The sequence below is a fragment of the Xenopus tropicalis genome, chromosome 7 (genome assembly GCF_000004195.4).
Source record: "Xenopus tropicalis strain Nigerian chromosome 7, UCB_Xtro_10.0, whole genome shotgun sequence".
Lineage (NCBI taxonomy): Eukaryota > Metazoa > Chordata > Amphibia > Anura > Pipidae > Xenopus > Xenopus tropicalis.
This window is the reverse complement of record NC_030683.2, coordinates 26,245,217-26,265,810: the sequence shown is the minus strand read 5'-3', so window position 1 is coordinate 26,265,810 and position 20,594 is coordinate 26,245,217. Positions and strand designations below refer to the sequence as shown.

Here is a 20,594-nt window from a genome sequence, read left to right as displayed (position 1 = left end):
CAAGTGTAATAAAGTGTTATCTGTACTGGTATCCCTGAGGGAGCAGCAGAAGAAGACAATTTGAAATATGACAGGAAACAGAAGCAGCATCCAAAGTAATGGATTAAACATCTGTAACCTTTCCACCTAAGGTCAGAAAACAGAAAACAGAAAAACACCTATTGCACTACAAAGTCAATACAAAGTTTAGTCCCCACATTTTGAAATCAGGTTGAGATAATAGGTGCAGTTCAATGTGAATATATTGAATTATAAGAGGGTTGCAGTGGGTTGGCTGGTCATCCCACACAAAGTCACTACTCAATCAATAAGGTTTAGATGTTTTGGGTTTTTTATAGTTAATGTCTGCAAATAAATAATATTTTTAGATGCATTATAATTATATTGGATATTATTTCCACTGGAGATGTAATCTGAGTTTACAAAATATATTTTTTTGCATTAATGATTTTATCAATCATTGTGTGGAGTCAAAACAAGATATACTGATTCAAGAGACAGTGTAATAAAGTGTTATCTGTACTGGTATCCCTGAGGGAGCAGCTGGAAGAAGACAATTTGAAATATGACAGGAAACAGAAGCAGCATCCAAAGTAATGGATTAAACATCTGTAACCTTTCCACCTAAGGTCAGAAACCAGACAACAGGGCTATTTCAGTATATACAGCACAGATAGATAAACCTAAAATGGCTAGAATAAGAAGAAAAGGAATGGATTTTGCAACATCATAATTTGAAAATAACATATTGAGCTAAACCCAATAACTAAACTTTTATTTTATTGTAAATTAATAACATCACCCAATAAAAGATGCAATCAAAATGGCTAAAATATACAGATGAGGAACATTTAACTTCCAGGATTTGGAAGCTGCAACTTGAAAGGCATACATTTGGCTTGCAAAAGTATTCGGCCCCCTTGAACTTTTCCACATTTTGTCACATTACAGCCACAAACATGAATCAATTTTATTGGAATTCCACGTGAAAGACCAATACAAAGTGGTGTACACGTGAGAAGTGAAATGAAAATCATACATGATTCCAAACATTTTTTACAAATAAATAACTGCAAAGTAGGGTGTGCGTAATTATTCAGCCCCCTGAGTCAATACTTTGTAGAACCACCTTTTGCTGCAATTACAGCTGCCAGGCTTTTAGGGTATGTCTCTACCAGCTTTGCACATCTACAGACTGAAATCCTTGCCCATTCTTCTTTGCAAAACAGCTCCAGCTCAGTCAGATTAGATGGACAGCGTTTGTGAACAGCAGTTTTCAGATCTTGCCACAGATTCTCGATTGGATTTAGATCTGGACTGTGACTGGGCCATTCTAACACATGGATATGTTTTGTTTTAAACCATTCCATTGTTGCCCTGGCTTTATGTTTAGGGTCGTTGTCCTGCTGGAAGGTGAACCTCCGCCCCAGTCTCAAGTCTTTTGCAGACTCCAAGAGGTTTTCTTCCAAGATTGCCCTGTATTTGGCTCCATCCATCTTCCCATCAACTCTGACCAGCTTCCCTGTCCCTGCTGAAGAGAAGCCCCCCCAGAGCATAATGCTGCCACCACCATATGTGACAGTGGGGATGGTGTGTTCAGAGTGATGTGCAGTGTTAGTTTTCCGCCACACATAGCGTTTTGCATTTTGGCCAAAAAGTTCCATTTTGGTCTCATCTGAGCAGAGCACCTTCTTCCACATGTTTGCTGTGTCCCCCACATGGCTTGTGGCAAACTGCAAACGGGACTTCTTATGGTTTTCTGTTAACAATGGCTTTCTTCTTGCCACTCTTCCATAAAGGCCAACTTTGTGCAGTGCACGACTAATAGTTGTCCCAATATTCCCTTAGACAACCTCTGAGGCCGTCACAGAGCAGCTGTATTTGTACTGACATTAGATTACACACAGGTGCACTCTATTTAGTCATTAGCACTCATCAGGCAATGTCTATGGGCAACTGACTGCACTCAGACCAAAGGGGGCTGAGTAATTACGCACACCCTACTTTGCAGTTATTTATTTGTAAAAAATATTTGGAATCATGTATGATTTTCCTTCCACTTCTCACATGTACACCACTTTGTATTGGTCTTTCACGTGGAATTCCAATAAAATTGATTCATGTTTGTGGCTGTAATGTGACAAAATGTGGAAAAGTTCAAGGGTGCCGAATACTTTTGCAAGCCACTGTATCTCACATTTTGCTAACTGTCTTTTCTTTTGCTGTCATTTCTTTGTGGTTGCCATGATAAATTAGGGCAGCAACAATGAAAGCCATTTGAGAACACTCTATATAAAGTTACTTCAATCAGCATTATGATAGTTGTAGAAAAGTAGAGGCTTTAGGGAAACCAAGGCAAGAGTGATTGTTAGGAAGTAGGACCAGTGTCCCCATTCTTATCAACATGCTTTCCGCATTCCACTGTATTGTAACTTAGATATCCAATAAATGACAGTTGAAAATGGTTTTAATTCATTTCTTTGACTTAGAAGGGGGTAGGAAGGCAAAGGTTTAGTTCCCCTTAGGGTACTAACCTATAAAGTTGCTGGTGGCTCAGAGGGAAGAGATGAATGATATTATGACCAGGGGTACAATGCCAGCTCTCCATCATAGGATCTATTATTAAGGTAATTCCTTATCCTTTTCATTGCCATAATCTATTTTATGTTTGCTGTACCTTTCCTGGAGAGGTTTGACTTTTTCCAGTTAGCTGCTAGGAGCGAGCTGGCTGCTGTAAGAATATGTGTTGCTAGTTTTCAATGGCTTTGAACTTTTAAAAAGTGAATTCTCAGAACCCAATAGCAATGGTTCAGGGGTAGCTTTGATCCTGCTGTAAAAAATTTGGCCGATCACCTCTGCTACAATTTCTCAAAATCTTAGAGCTGCTCGACAAGTCCACCAAATATGGATAACGGATCCTCTTCCCCTGAGAGCCATGGAAGCAATCAGGTGAGACAAATCTATCGAACATAACTGAGAGACTCTGGGGTGTGTAATGCACTTGTATATGACAAGGGGACTCCTCAATTGACCCTTTCGCTTTCAACCATCCCTCTGAACCCCATTGTTACATACCTTAATGAAACACCAGCCAGAAATGGATAAAATGGCCACAACATTTATTCACATTTTAGCAAATAAATAGGGCCTTGCCAGCCTTACCCCAAGGCAATATTCAAAGCCAGAATTCCATAAGAGATTGCTACTATGCTCTGCCGTTCCTCGCTGAAGACATGAGATCAGCACTATGTTATTATATCCACCACTGAGTACTAGGCTGCCTCTACCTACAGAGAGGATGGCCCCAAACTCTGCTACCAGCAAGAGCTGCATGTCCAACCATGAGAGAATTTAAGCAGCCCTGCTGCTAGTCCTTAATCTGCAGTGTCTCTATGATAGGAAATCCAAGCAGGCTGTCACCTAGCACAAGCAGTAGTAGCATTTCTATCAATCAACCCACCGTTCAGTCACAGGAGAGAACCTCCTTTCTCCCTCTTCTAAAATTTCCTGTGCAGTACTCTGGTAAGGTCCTACTGCCACAGCAAGCCCAACTGAAAACCTTCCCCACCCTAAACTTTATAACTATTGTTATTAGCTTATAAAACAGAGAAAAATATACAAAACATTTCCTTTGTATCACACATACTGTACCACAGGTTGGAAGAATAAAATTGGCCATTAACCTTATAGTAATTTTTTTTTCATATATATGCAAAACATAAATAAATACATTTTTTTATTGAAAAACCTTTAAATAATGTATGAGCAATGCATGTGCAATTGCTGGCCTGGGAAAATCTTCTTCTGTAAGGGCAGGGGCAAGCACCACTGACATCCAATGCACTGACTTTTAATGAACACATTAAGTCAATGAACTGTTTATTATAGATTAACATGAGCTGGTTATATTACACACAAAAGGGGGTGTGGCCAATTTTTTTATTTTTTTTTTTGTACTGCGCACTTGTGTTCATGGGGGGGGGTATATATAAATTAATTACTGTCCCTACTGCCTGCCATAGGGTAGGCACTAAGAATAGGACACACTGGGCCACCAGTGCTCCTAATTTGCCCATCTAAATTATGAGAAAGTTAGGTGGAAGGGAAGCCTACATGCCTCTATCATTATTATTAATTAATTAATATTTTATATATTTACAGTTACTAATTAGTGGGCTGGTGGGGTGCTGTTTGGGCCTCTCTGTAAGCAAAAGGCCAAGCCCTATTTTGAATCTCAATCCAGGCCTTGTGGTAAGATTCCCTAACTGTACAAAGACCCCCAGAAAACTACATATTTTTGGGAAGGACACATTCTGATGAATCTTAAATGGCTAAAGATGTCTTTCTGCACCAAACTACAAAGCTTTCCTAAACTTAGCGGTATTTATGACAGTATTTGTTCAGACAGTAAAATCACCTGGACTGGAGAATGACGTACTTATAACTAAGTTGTTTTGGTAAATCACACCAGTTTTGCACTACAGCACAGAAATTCTGGCCTTATTCAAATCTGCTTGCAATGAACATAAATCTTAGCTGTATGAAAGAATTCCTAAATACACTTCATAAGAATTTTTAGCTAACGTTTAATTCAAAATAGTTCAACAGAAAAAAGAGTTTTCTTGTTATTAGTGTTGTCTTAAAAGATCATTTTGAGTAGTTTGAAATGCCTTCCCTGGTTCCAAATGTTGGGAGCTTAGCAGAGCTCACTCTTGGCCTGGAGGAATTTAGCAAATGAAAACAATTTTATAACATAAGCAAAGGCAGCTCAAGTTTTGCTGGTAGAAAAACCCCTTATATTCTGTTATAAGCAATTTGAACTGATCCATGTGTGAAATTTGAATCAGTGGAATAATGTGCCAGCAAATGGCTGGCAAAAGAATTGTAAAATGAAAAATCCTAAATTCGGATGAAAATAATTAACATTAAGCGACTTATGAAAAGTGTTATTTAGCTGTTGACTCAGATAACAAAAAATAAATATATAAAAGCATGCATCTTCATTTTTTCTAAACAAACAGTATAGTATGATAACACAACTGATTGGGTGCATAGAACAGCCATTCTATGTTAATATGCATTTCTTTTAATGATATCCTGGATCAGCCATATTTTACAATAAAAAGAAACAGTCCTAAGTGTATGGCCCCATAAGGTTAACAGTCCCTATGCAGGGACAGACTGGGCCGCCGGGATACCGGGAAAAAACCTGGTGGCCCAGACCCGATCCATGTTACCAATCCCCTGGATGCTGATGTCCTCCCCTGACGCATTTCACTAACATGTGTTCAAGTAGGATGTAAGGCTGGTGGTAGGGGCCCCTGCGGGGAGTAAAGGGGGTGTTGTGGGGGCCCCTGTGGGGGACACAGTTGGCGGGGGCACCTTGGCGGGCTGCACCCCCCAGTCAGACCCTGTCCCTATGGATGTAAATCTGCTACAAGTGCTATTCCCCTAGTTGCTAGGCAGAAGCCTACGTATCTAATTTACCTTATTTACATAACTACGTTATTGGCCCATAGATGTAGTGACCACTTCCTGTCAGTGATTGGAAAGGGCTGGTTCTTCCTCTCTCTGGCCTTCTGTGTGCTGACTTTGGTGGACGTGTCTAGGGAGCCTAGTGTCAACAAGGCCCAGTAAAAAGAGTTCTTCTCTAGTGAAGTTAAGTGATTTCAGGTTGTGTATCACTCCATGAACCATTTCCACTGTAGGGGATCCAGACCACTAGCTGGTAGCATTAAAAGTGTATCTTAACCTACCAAGCAATCTCTACAGCAGTGTCAGAGAATCTTGCTCTGACTGTGTCTGACTGCATATAATACTAGCCCACTGATCTGTGAGAAATAATGCTGTGGTGCTTTGACAATAAACCCTTTTGTTTTTACATAGCATCAGTGAGTTGTAGTTGCATAAAACACCTTCTCCCTTTTTCCTCCACTTAACAAGGGCCCATCTGGGTAAGAAAGTCCAATGTGACCCATGTTCTACCATCACTAGGTGAACAAGGAATATTTTTGCCAAGATAGGATTACAGTGGCCTAGAAGATAAGCCTTAGCTGTGCCTAGAAATATATAAAATTATATACCGTATATACTCGAGTATAAGCCGATAAGAATATAAGCCGAGGTACCTAATTTTACATAAAAAGAAAACTGGAAAAACTTATTGACTCGACTATAAGCCTAGGGTGGGAAATGCAGCCGCTACTGCTAAGTTTCAATAATCAAAATAAATACCAATGAAATTACATTAAATGAGGCATCAGTGGGGTATGTTTTTAAATATTTCAAAGAAAAACAGTAAAGGGTCAACAAAAACAATATGGTATCAACAATGATACCTTAAGAGTACTACCCCCTTAGCTCAACCAGCAACCAAGCTAAAACACAAAGAGGTAAAATCCTTTAAAACTATATATAGTTTATATAGAATATAAAGTGCAATGTCTAGTGCAGAATGGGACAGGTGAGAACAGTAGATGAAGATGAATTTGGGAGCGGGCCAGGGCACTGGAGGGTCTGGTTGTGGGGGGCCTAATTTGCACACAAAGGAGAGAGGGTGCTAGTTTGGAGGGACCCATGGCACCCGACTCGAGTATAAGCCGAGAGTGACTTTTTCAGCACATTTTGGGGGCTGAAAAACTAGGCTTATACTCGAGTATATACAGTATACAGCTGTAAACATACAGAAAATGAATCTCCCAGGATAAACTAATAGGAAAAAGTGTGCATCTGTACTTTGCTAGGATGGTATTATGTGAAACCGCTGTATTGCTGAGAGGGAATTAATGGAATCATTTGACTTCCATTTCAATGTATAATGTTCCACATTGCTCTCTGGCTACATTTCCCCTACACTTAGGGGGCCATTTACAAACGGTCAGATTTTTTTTCTGATTTTTTAGTGCTAAAAGTCAGAGGAAAAAAAGTCTTGCATTTTTCCTACATTTACTATACGTCAAAATGGATAAAAATCCAAATACGATAAATTCACCGACTCAAACCTGTCGAGATCATGTAGAAGCCAATGGCAGATATCACTTCCCTGGAGAATCCTTCATTTGCTTCGAAACTTTAGGGGTTTCGGATTTTTGACACTGTTTTTTTGTGCGACAATTTAAAAAAGTAGAGGTTTCAGACTTTTTCAGTTCTGACTTTTAATTAAGTAACTGTCAGACATTCATGTTAATGAGTTTATTCAAATTTTTAAAAATGACAACTGTTAGTTTTAGTAAATGTAGTAAATTAGAATATTTAGTATATTTAAGGTTGCGGTTGGCCCTGGTGGGGAGACACTATTGGGCTCATTTGCAACTGCAGTGTTTTTTTACCCAAAATGCAGCATTGTTTAGAGTTGTTCTCGAGGGTTCTGCACTGTCAGTCAGCAAATGGTATGCCCCTTCTATTAAAAATTTGAATAAGGGGACTAATGACTCAATACAAATTAAAAAAAAAATATATATACTTTAACTTCCCACTGGGGGCTCAGCTCATGACTAGACTGAGTTCCTGCACATCAGCATTGCAAGACATTTTTTTTTTAATTTATAACAGTGACACCTTTGGCACCTCTAGCTTTATTATTTAGCGAGTTGTTCCTTGATGCAAAGAATTAAATAGCAAAAACCAATTTAGTAATCTGTCCTGTAATTATATGGGAAATGGTCTATTGTGACACATATTTCCCCCTCCCCTCCCTCCTTGTTATCTCTCTGAAATACAAAATTACTCATTTATATAAAAGTCACTTGCTAATAGTCCTGCAGAATTCCTTTAGATGATGATGGGAAATGCATAAGCTGAAACCCCTTACTCCCAGGAGCCTTCACAATAATAAGAGAACATAGTGTAACAGACTATGTGGCATTTTACTTAAATGTTTTCACCACCCATAACAAACAGGGTCCTAGGGTGGCCATACTCAGGCCAATGGACCACATTAGCAGCATATTAGGCAGTGCATTGGGCCCTCCGATGGGCCTACCCAACCAATACCTGGCTGAATTGGGCAGGTATAAAAAATCTTTTAAAAGGAGTACATCGGCTCATTCATGTGGTCCTCTTCCCAACAGCCTGTGATCAGATCATTTGGCCCTTGAACCAAATGATCAATCCAATATCACCTATGGTGGGCATATCGGGGAAGCAGATCTTTCAATGTATGGCTAGCTTTACTCTATGGTTGGCTCCTGGAATCTTGAGAAAAAAATGAACTCTATGCCTATTATTCTCTGGGCTACCTTTACTCATGTCAACAGGATATTAATATAGCAAACGGGACAGATGTAAGTATTCCTGGCTACTTAGCCATAATGCTCCAACATAAACTCTACATTGGGTCTAGGTGATAGTATTGCATTGTCTAGTCTTGAACCCCAGGGTACTCCATACTGGCCTAGGCTATGCCTAAGACTTTCTGAACCACCAGGGCCTGAACAGATATCCACTGATAACATGAGGGAGATTCTTTATTTGCACTGTAGGGCATCCCAGGGTGCAGTTTGATACATGGAACCCAAGCAGGACTTGACATCATTAGTGGAGCAAAGCAAGCTAAGTTGCCTACTGTTTTTTCCTGCGAGGCACCGCTATCCTGACCATTGGTCCCTATTCTAACCAGGTTCCTTCCTACCAGAAGCATGTTACCTTTTGGTAGGTATACTTGGTTTACCATATCCCTACACATATTACCCAATGATTATCATGATATGATCTATGTTTAATTCTTAAACATCCTAAGTATATTCAAGGTAGAAGACACTGCTCACTGAAAAAGTTACTGGACATTGACTCTGGAAATCAGTTTCCAAATCAGCATTTGTGCCAAATGCATCAATTTCAGGTTGTTAATTTCTATTCCAAGGGACCTATTATGCTTGAACTATAGTCTATATAGTTAGTAGCTTGATGAAAAGATCTTTTTATATGTCAGTTGAAGATTCAGTACAATATGTCTAGTAAAATGGTGGACAATGAAGAGCCATATTGCTTGATCCAAAAATCTAATGTACTGTAGGAACCATTCAGAATGATCTGTTTATTTTCTTTCCCATTAAAGCAGCTGATGCATCCAGTTCTTAGTGTTCTGCTCTACAAAATCCAACACTTTGTATGGCAGACATGGGCCAATTAGGCACTGCTGTGACAAAGCTCCGAACACTTGGATACCTTAAAGTAGTAATCTTGAAGATTATCTTGTCTAAACCCATTACCTTCTGCGCAACTCAATAACAGTAAAATCAGTTTAGATAACTGCAATAAGTATATGTTTGAGAGGAAACAGAGACTCAACCTAAGGACAGGAAATTATCTTAAATGTGATGGTGCGGTTTAAAAAAAAAATCAGATGGGAAAAGATGAGCAAAAAAACCTTTTACATCCATTCAAATACCATCCGACTGAAGTGGGCAATTAGGGCAAAATCAAATAGCAATCCAACTTTTAAATTTATGTGATTGCAGGATTATCTTTTTTTCAAATATATGTTCCACTCAACATCTAAAATAGCTTCCTCTGGATAAATGTAACAAACATTTCACAGCAGAGTTTCCATGCGCAGCATTGTGCCTCGATAAGCCCCATGTAATTACGGTGACCATTTTCCCTCTTTTCTGGCCTCAGTCACAGCTAAAACGCATTTGAGAAGACCATGATGGAATACATTGTCACGTACAGCAAACTGACCCCTGAGTTCATTTTCCACTGTACAAGCTGCGATATCATTACTTTTGCAGGCTGTTTAGACGCCTAGTAATTATTACCGTGAATATTCTGTTGGTGTCTTGTAAGGTTGTACGTCTCTGGCACGCATATTGTGAGACTTGGACACATGATGAAGAGAGTGGTGGATTGAAATTGGCAGAACAATCTTGTTGTACCTGAGGAGAAAAATACACACAAGGACAATTTCAATGTTACAAAAAAATGTAGGGTTTTTTTTTGTTTCATTCTGATGACTTTCACGGTCGGCTGCTTTACATTTACAGGGGATACGTTCTGCATGAATTTTTTAAAAAAGAAGTCACTAATTGTAATTTTTGTTTTCCGGTACAGGAGTTTGCCATTTTAATTAAGTTGACATGGGCAAAATCAGTCTTTAAATACAGCTACTTGGAGTTTTTTATGCACTCCCATATCTGCTATCCTGTAAAAGGCAGAATGGCCACCGCAAATGGGGCAAAAAAGCAACAGAGAGAAAAAGCAGGACTAAAAAGAAAGCACCACTGTCATATTAATATTAAAATGCTAAAATGATCAATATTGCCCCTACATGGGTTGTGAGAATAACTGACAAGTAATTAGTGATAAGCAAAAGTTTTTGCCAGGCATGGATTAGGAGGGAAACAGGCGCGAAAAAAGCCATGAAAAAAATTCACTGAGGAAAAAGTTGCGAAAAAGTTACAGTAATGCCAAAAAAAGTTGTGGTCTCGTTACAGAACAGAAAGATAAGTAATAAATAACAATAACAATAAAAGTAACAAGTAACAATAACAATAAAATTGTAGCCTCACTGAGAAATAGTTTTGGCTGATGGGGTCAGTGACCCCCATTTGAAAGCTGGAAAGAGTCAGAAGAAGAAGGCAGAAAATTAAAAAACTGTACAAAATAAATAATGAAAGCCAACTGAAAAGTTGCTTATAATTGACCGTTGTACAACATATTAAAGTTAAGTTAAAGGTGAACCACCCCTGTAAGTTATAAACAGTGTGTTATGACATCGAAATGTACCATTTTAAGGATATAGTTCACAGTTTTTATCATGTATCACATGATTCAATGTACTTGCCAGTAAATTTGTAGTCCTTCTGCCCCTGGCCCACCCCCTTCACTCCTCCTAGCTCCCATGGATATACCAAATCCCCTTCAAATTCAATCCTTAAGGCAGGGATCCCCAACCTTTTTACTTGTAAGCTAGATTCAAATAGATAAAGTGTTAGGGAGCAACACAGGTATAAAAAATGTACCTGGGGTGCCAAATAAGAGCTAGGATTGGTAGCCTGTATGTAGACTGACGGCCTATAGAAGGCTCTATTTGGCAGTACACTGGGTTTTTATGCAACTAAAACTTGCTTCCAAGCCAGAAATTCAAAAATAAGAACCTGCTTTGAGGCCACTGGGAGCAACATCCAAAGGGTGGGGGAGCGACATGTTGCTTATGAGCCACTGGTTGGGAATCACTACCTTAAGGACACAATTCCTTCCGCCCCTTGACATCTTAACTTAAAGGAGAAGGAAAGGCTAAGTCACTTGGGGGTGCCAAAATGTTAGGCACCCCCAAGTGACTTAGATCGCTCACCTCATACCCCGGACTGGTGCCCCTGTACAGAGAGAACAGCACCAGCCCGGGGTACCTGCAGCGCTTCCTCCTTCCTGGAGCGCCACGCACGCATGCGCAGTAGAGTGAAAAGCCGAACTTAAAAAACAAAGTCGGCTTTTTACTCTACTGCGCATGCGCCGGCCCACGGATTTTCGCCTCTTTCGAGAAGAGAGAGGAAGCGCTCGCTACAGGTACCCCCGGGCTGGTGCTTTTTTCTCCTAACAGGGGCACCAGCCCGGGGTACAAGGTAAGCGATCTAAGTCACTTGGGGGTGCCTAACATTTTGGCACCCCCAAGTGACTTAGCCTTTCCTTCTCCTTTAACTTGATGGCACCGGGCCTACACATTTACATCACACACCGCCTCCTTGCAGGACTGCCCCTTGCCCAGCTGGTATAGTTAGTTTGAAAAGGTGGCAACCCTAGAAGGTAGCAGCAGTTAATGGTGTTTTGACGAAAGTGAAATGCGCTTTTGACCAGAATCAGAACACTAGAAGATTAGAGGTGGTTCCATAGGAGCAGATTACTGCAGGGAACAAGATACTGCATAAAAAGTGCTAACATTTAAATACTGCTTCCATAAAACGGCTTAAAGCTTTTGAGACATTTTGGCATCATTTTCTAAAAATGTGCTAACATTTAAATATTACAGAAATGATATGCGGAAACCTTAATGCGCCCTAAGCAAATGCTTCATTTTTCAACCGGAAAAATCTGGAACTGTAAAATATGCATTAAAATGAAAAAAAAAAAAGCCACGGGGAAGGAAGGTCAAAGGGTTTTAAAGATTGCACAACTAGACTGAAGCTGCTCATATCCCAAGGGCAGGGAATACGGGATTTATTTATGATGATCAACAACTTTAGGAATACAGAAATCATACCAACTTCCATTACTCTTCCTTTCCGACCAATAAAAACACGCACCTAAAAACTTTGAAAAGGTTGTGTAAAAATATATTTTATGTCCCCCTGCGTACAGATAGCTAAAAGCACTTTAATTATGTTCAGAATCATGAAGGTAAAACCTTTTGCTAATAAAAGGATGGGGGAAAAAAAAGCCCAGAGCTCCATAAGGAGCACTTCAAACATGAGTAATAAACTGTATTAGAAATATTCATGGCTACACACTGTTTCGGTAGAAGCGCGGCAATGATAATTGAGCAAGGATCAAACAGTGCTATGCAAAACTGCGCCCACCTTGGGAAAACGGATTAAAATTATAACCATTGTAACCTTCTAAGATAACAGTTGTGCAGCACGAGAGAAAAAAAGGCAGTTATGTTGCTGTAAATAAAAGCTGACCTTTATCCAAAGAGAGTACTAATTAAAATAAAATAAATAGTCAACGTCTTCGGGGTTATTTATCAAGGGCAAAGGGATGGTATGATTAAAGAACACATACAACTGATATCAATGGCCTTTTTGTAGGCTGCAGATGGTGACTCTATAGTCATTACTTGTCCTTTTATTAATACCTTGGAACCTAGGTTTCCTTCTCATCAGTTTGTGTTGTGTTTATTGCCACTGTTGGGAGCTGAATTAGAGACAAGTTAGCAGTTTTATAAATATTAAAGTGAACATAGGGGACAGACTTATTATTAGTGGTAGCACGGGATCAGGCCTACTGATGTAAGCAAATGTGGGTTCCTAATCTAGCTGGCATTTCCTTGCACTGATAACAGTTTTTTTATTACATGATCAAGTTTTTTATAATACAAACTTGCTACCTAAAACCTGGTAAGCTCCTTTTTTAAAACTAACTTGTGGACTAAAATGCAGATTCTTACTTCAATATTTCCAAACTTCAACTTTGACTAATAATAAATCTGCCCCATAGTGGTTTAGGCATTTATAGAGGGCTGACACATTTCTGCAGAGATTATACATTAGGGATGTAGCGAACCACAAAAAAAAGTTTGCGAACCCGGTCGCGAACTTACACCAAAAAGCGCGAAAGTTTGCGAACTTTGCGAACCCCATAGACTTCAATGGGAAGGCGAACTTTAAAACCTAGAAAAGCCATTTCTGGCCAGAAAACTGATTTTAAAGTTGTTTAAAGGGTGCCACGACCTGGACAGTGGCATGCAGGAGGGGGATCAAGGGCAAAAATTTCTCTGAAAAATACTTTGTTGACACAGCGTTGCGTAAAAACGCAAGCTATTCCTATGTATACGCAAAGGCAGCTGGCAGACCTAGCGGAAATACGCGGCGTTTTTTGCTATTTCGCACTATTAGCACCATGGAAACGGGATTTGCTGAAAAACGCCATGTGTGGCTTGTGCAGTGTTTTTAGGCAGAGAAAAAACGCAGCGGAAAAACGCCACGCGAACCCAAATTGCGAACATACACGAAAATTTTGCGAACTTGCGAACACCCGATGTTTGCGCGAATTAGTTCGCCGGCGAACAGTTCGCTACATCTCTATTATACATCAGTCCTTGCCCCAGCGGCACTTACAAGGTAAAGTTATATAGGCAATGATATACAATATATGACACCTCATTTGAATTGAAAAATGACATTAGTGTAAGGACCAATATGTTTAACAATCTCTATTAGTGTTAGTCCCATTTTGCTGTAAAATTGGCGAAACTGCGAAAAGATCACGATACGGCGAAAAAATCCACTTGTGGCGAAACACAAAAATTCCCCGTGAATCCATGCCTGGCGAAAAATCTAGCTCATTACTAGTCTCTGTAGCTTTAAATCCCTTACAAGTGCCATGTCCCTAGTTGCTAGTCAAAAGCATGCATATGTATCTGTGACCTTATTTACATACCTATGTTATTGGCCCATAGAGATAGTGACCACTCCCTGTTACACTTTACTATAGTGATTGGAATGGGTGGTTTTTCCTCTTTTTGGCCTTTAATCCTCTCTCCAGGTTGATGTGCCTGGGGAGCCTGTTGTTGCCAAGGCCCAGTAAAGAGTTCTGCCCTAGAAGGACAAGCGTTCTGGTGAAAGTTGTAGAGCAGGGACCTCATGAAGTATGTTCTAGGAACGTTCTAGAAACATAAGCAAGCAAGAATGAGTAGCTTTGTGCTCTACCAAAGGATTGATAGCTGGAGGTAGCTCTCCCTTAGGCAATACTGGCCTAAACTGAAGGGACAGCACTAATTCCCAATGCACTAATTCACTAGTTTGGGATTTGGCGAATCCCAAATCCCAAAATAAATTCAAACTCTAATTTTCATATCCAAATTATGGTAAAGAGGCGTTTAAAAGAACCACACACTGCAAAAAAATTTGATCTCCTTGTTTGTGTGACCAAAAGTAAGTGTGTACTTTCGACCAAAATGGTTCGGATCCGGTTCACCCAGGCACTTGGATTCGGCTGTATCCAAGTCCTGTTAAAAAGAATTTGCCCCTGGGTTTTCCATCCTTTTTCATACAATTGTGGTCTGCAAATATCTGCACAACAAAAAAGCTCTGGTGGCAACTCCCTGATATTCCCAAGCAATCTCATACTGTACATCAGCTTGGAAGTATGGAAGTTATTTTCCCAGCTCTGCCTCTACTGGCTGCAATATTCATGTAACGTAATCAGTTGTGCAATAAAGAATTTTAAGGGCAGAGCCCCGTATGAAGCCCTTGAGTGCCGTTGCTTTATGTTCGTTTGTACTTAATCTGTTGATGCCACATCCACCTATAAACATGTTGTTTGTCACTATTGGGCAACATTAACAAGCCAAGGTAATGCACGATCATGATCAAAGCAGTCTCCACATGTTTATGGTGATACCAAAACAAGGGCCCACTGGCAGAATACAGAGGAAAATGGGCACACTTGAGGGTGGTGAAGTATTTTTTGGGGGCATTTTCCAATGGGGGACCATTTAAACTAGTTTGTGGCAAGCAACCTGCAACTCTCACATAATCGTAATGTATAATAATGGAGAAAGGAATGATTTGTGCATAGAATAAGCTATTAATAACATGTTCCCTCATCTTTTATTCTTTTTCATAACAAAAAGAGGGGGTAGGTAGGTGTTTCTTTTCAAATTAAACTTTTTACAGAACTGTATGGTAAAAATGTACCTGTTAAAAGAGTTAAGACCAGAAACAGGTTGTGACTGAATAAATAAAAAGGCTCTCTGAATCATTCTATTTGATGCTTTTAGAATATGTAAGCTAATGTATATATCATGGGGTGTAGTCATGCTGGTCACATACATACAATTCTATTTCCTACTATTATTGCAATTAAGGAAATGCAAAATACTTGCAACTTGCTTTAACAACTATATAATAGACCAGTGTTGTTTATATATATGGAAATGCAAAGTGATATTTAAATGGATATTATTATAGTTAAGTACATGCTGCTTTTATATGAAGGAATATGTGTTACATTAACATCTTGTTTTTTCAGTATTAACAATAGTGCTTCTGCATCTCATTGACCTCTATTGTTTAGGTTTTGTCAGTATACCCACACTATAGATAATAGGGAATTGTGTAGCTAATGGAGAGGATGCACAATATAGGCACACAGACAGGGATACATCTGCAGAATGAGTCAACACCTCAATATTAAAGACACCCTGAGGCTCTGGACCACATAGAAGTGCAAGAACAACGAAAGGCGCAAAAGCCTAAATGCATTGTATTCATGGGGCAAATGTAGGTCTCTGCTCTGGAATGGAGTGCAGAAACCAGGGGCAATTGTTAATTCTGTTTTTATGATCTAGGGGCACCCAGAATGATCTGAAAGAAGCCCTTTCTTTTGTTATATCAGTGAGGGTCCATCTAAGAAACAAGTATATAGCTTTCTTGGAAAAATAGTTTATTTCAGGACAACTCCTGGCTTCCTGACCATCTATCATAATGTTAAAAAGATAAAAGGATAAGCAAGCAGCCCACATTATTTGCATCTGATATAGTGTGCCTATTCCCAGCTGTGGGAACCCTGGAGCTTCCACTAGATTCAGGGTGGAACCAGCACCAGAGTTCCCCAGCGTCAATAGGTGCACTTGTTCAGCAGTCATTAGAAGGTCAGGATGAATGCTTTTTGCACCCATATGGAAGAGCAGGAGCATGGTTGGACAAGCACCATAATAAAAATGATTAATGTATGTGACCACTGTCCCTGTGTTGGTGGGAAACCATTCCTGTGTTGGTGGGGAGTGACCTATTTGGATAGAAATGGACACTATCTGAATTGATGAGGATGAGGCTAAAAATGCCATGATTTTTAAACTAAAAATGTTGGGAGCAGTGAAGTTTTCAGCATAAATTTCAAAGATCAATTCTGTGGGATTTTATAATGATTTTATAATGATTTATTAAGTCAGGGACTATGAAGTGACTTCTATATATTTAAAGAAAACTATACCTCCAGAAAGAATACAGATTGTTTATATCAGGGGTGGCGATCACAGTCCACCAGTTGATCCCCCATGGATTCCTGGTGGACCGTGATGCGGAAGTGCTGTGTGAATGCGTATGTACAGAGCGTCACGTACGTACGCATTCATGCTGCACTTCTGCATTCCTCGGTCGATCGCGACCGAATAAAGTCTGGTCATCCCTGGTTTATATCATATTAAGTGGCCTATTAAAGAATTTTACCAAACTGGAATATATATCAGTAAATATTGCCCTTTTACATCTTTTCCCTTGAGCCGCCATTCAGTGATGGGCTGTGTGCTCCCTCAGAGATCAGCTGACAGCAAATAATGCAGCTCTAACTGTAACAGGAAGTAGTGCAGGAGTAAAAAGCAGAACTCTGTCCATTAATTGGCTCATATGGTCTAACATGTATGTGTGCCTTGGCTTGTTTGTGTGCACCGTGAATCTTATGATCCCAGGGGGCGGCAATTCAGTCTTAAAATGGCTATTTAGCATTACCCAAAGGCACATACTACTAAAAATTATATTTTTATAAAAATGGTGTATTTATTTGAAGGAGGGTTTTACATATCAGTTATGTTATGCAATACATATTCGGGGGTATAGTTTTCCTGCCCCCACCATAATAGAGTCTGCAGCCATAAGCACAACCACACAAATCCGAGCAGGACTCTCAAACCAATATAACATGCACTTGAGAAATAATTATCTTTTCAAAATGCCAAACAGACATTCTTGGCAGTGTGAATAATTTGTCTACAGTGAATTAACCAATAGGAGAGAGCCACGCCAGTCCAGAGCAAAAATAAATAAATGTTAAAACACAGATACACATGGCGAGATATCTGCTTCTTTATTTCCTACCGCTATTATGCTTCAAACACAAAGCAATCACACACACATTTGTGATTATGTACCGTGCTGACTCTTTCTATAAAGAACTAAGACTACTAAATGCCACGTTGGAAAACATCATTAAAACTGTATTCCGTTTGCAACGTCGCAGAAAATTGATTTGACAGAGTCAGATATGAAAATGTAAAAGAATTGAAAGAACATCGTTTGAACATGGAAGTCTCGTGCTCGTTATGATTTTTCCTGATGTACACAGCACTCAAGAAGGAACTTAAATATAAATGAAATGTCTCTCACGTACTATCAGAATGATTGGCTATGGTAAATGCAATCGGATGAGTACACTGCAAATTAATTAATACTAGATCCTTCATAAAAACACCCACCATGGTGGCCAAATATACTGTATTGCGTAGCTTCACTATGCGTTTGTTAGCTTCAGGATCTTTTTATCTCATAAGGGGATTCTCATCTCTCACTCATATCCTGATATAAAACACATATTTATAACGTCACTCCACACATTATTTGTGTGTTCTAAGTATCCCATCAACGTCCATTTATACAGGAATTTTCCACTGAGGAAGGCCCTTGCTGAACTACCTAACTGTTCACAAAGATTTGTGAATCATGATACAAGCTCAATTGGGAAAGGTACAAACTGCAACAATCTTGTTGTTTGTGCTTTGCACCTTTTCTGTGGTTTAATAAATTAGCCATGATGACTGAAATATGCATTGAACAGATGCTAAAATGCAATGTAGGCTTAGTTACTTATGGACTAAAGTCCTTCTTTCCTGATGTCCACTAGGGTCTACTACATCAAGCTTGTACTTCGATGGAGCCTTCCCTGTGTCCCCAGCATTAGCCACTCTTCTCCATGATAGGATTCTAAAGCATACATGCCTTCCCTAAGATATCACCTGGCATCTCAGTACCTATAGGAATCACCCACAGGGCATGTTTATACCTGGAAGGGGCTATTCCTTCTCCCACCCATACTTACAGTGACCAGCAATACATGATACCGATACACTGTATATGGAATTCACAGCTATAGCTGAAAGCTAAATCTCTACGATCGTAGATGTGCTCTAATGTTTTAAATTCACAGGCTGGTATGATCTATTGGTCACTAGCTGTACCTGAGGAACCTGGGGTTGCGCCCTTTCCCCCCAAAAAAATTATCCACAGTCTGTGCATAAAATGCTCTCTTCACCTCTTGTATCGGTTATTGATTGCTTTATATGTTACTCTGTATGTTCAATGTATGAAACCCACTTATTGTACAGCACTGCGGTATATGTTGGCGCTTTATAAATAAATGTTAATAATAATAATAATAATAATAATAAAACATGTCTTTCTAAACAATTTGGAGATTTTCTATTCTGTGTGCGATAAATTAAACAACTTTTTGACAACTTGTCACTAGTCTAAGATCTATAGTACTGGCACATGACATATCTACCTTTACCTTGCCTAATATAAAAGTGTAAGGCTTCAGATTGACTGCTTTTATACAGTTAGCATAATACTTGTCATGAAAATCAAAGGCTAGTGGGCTAATATAAAAGACTGCTGCCACTACAAATGACTGTTGTTTTTTATGAAACTTGACAATGTAAGTGTTTTTTTTAAATTGTTCTAGATCCTGTGAGTAGTCCTGTAGAAAAGCAAAACTATGCATTATTGTACAGTTGGGAGTAACAACATTGCTGCTTAGGCATTTCACCTAGTTATGGATCTCTGTGGCTATTGCCAAGTTACTGCACAGTACGTAAATATATTTTACTGCTCAATACTGTTTTCTGACTTTCTATGGTCAAAAGATGACCCTACCATAGAGGAATTACATTGGTCATATTGTTCCACTCTACCCTATATATTGCTGAGCTGAGACAGCAAGTAATTTTTAGTAAGAACATTAATATAACCCTACTCCCGCAGAAATACTAGGGTGTGGAATGTGTATGGCTGTAGCAATTACATTTTAACATCAACTGGGAGAAGAGCGAGTTACATTGGTTCAGTTATATGTATGGACATTGCATGTAAATCCCCAGCTGAGCCTTAACAGGATTGTTACATCAAAGCCAACAAAAGACATAAATACCACAGTAATAACACAGTGAGAGCTTGGGGGGGGGCTGGGGTTTGTAATGCTTTGGTGTTGCCCTCTTAAACACTATAATTCACTTCAATGGATATTTAACTGTAAAAGCATAAAAGTATATGGAAATGAGTGGAGAGGGGTGGCGGAGGCGAGAACACCAAAGGATTAGCATCATTTCCATGTGCTTCCCTAGCTCTGCATAACATACTGATAGATTTTATTTTTGCCTGACATTGCTTGAACTGAGACAAATAAATAACTAAAACACACACTCTGCTTTCCTATTCGAAGTAACCAACTGTATAACTCACCGCGTCTTTTTATGTCGGCCATAATAAAAATATAAAATGCGTTTTAAGACAGGAAGCATTTTCATATCCCAAAGGCAAAACTCTGGTTATTCATGACTTTTAAGGGAATAGGACAACTAAACCTCTTAAGGAAAGCAGCTTATTGCTCTCATGCTCAACTAGAATCGAGGAACAGCTCTATAAAATCCCTTTTAGGATTGTGACAGATCACCTTAAATAGCTGCTCTAAACGCTTGTTGGAAATCTTCCACATTTAGACTGAGAAGTATTATTTTTAGATTTACTTCAAAGGATGGGGAAAAAAACAAACCTATTTTGCAAAGCAATATATGTAGGAGATTAGAATTTTGCACGGTGAGATATTTTTTCTTGTAATATTGGCAATTTAAATTAAAAGTGGCAATAACAAACTATCTGAAAACTACTTGAGGTCTTTGCTGGATTTTCAGCATATCTTTCCAACACAGACTTAAAAATAGATTTTAAAACCATACTTAGGGGGATCTTTACAAGGTTCATAAAACAGCTGAATTGATATGATTTCTCTAGTTTATAAGCTTACCCAATGCAAATCAATCTCTCTGTACCTGAGCTCATGAAGATAATCCATGGAGTTCTGTTTCAGCAGTGGGTCTTAGCTGACAA

The 20,594-nt window shown here is 39.2% G+C and overlaps 1 protein-coding gene across 1 annotated transcript in view; it reads right to left on the bottom strand.

The window, feature by feature from the left end:
* The window catches only part of dntt (DNA nucleotidylexotransferase), a 200,448-nt gene that overhangs the window by 161,400 nt on the left and 18,454 nt on the right, over positions 1 to 20,594 (bottom strand). Inside the window, exon 3 of the mRNA XM_031906788.1 lies at positions 9,759 to 9,875. Within this exon, the coding sequence (XP_031762648.1) occupies positions 9,759 to 9,875 (117 nt within the window). The remainder of the gene's footprint in view (positions 1 to 9,758; positions 9,876 to 20,594) is intronic.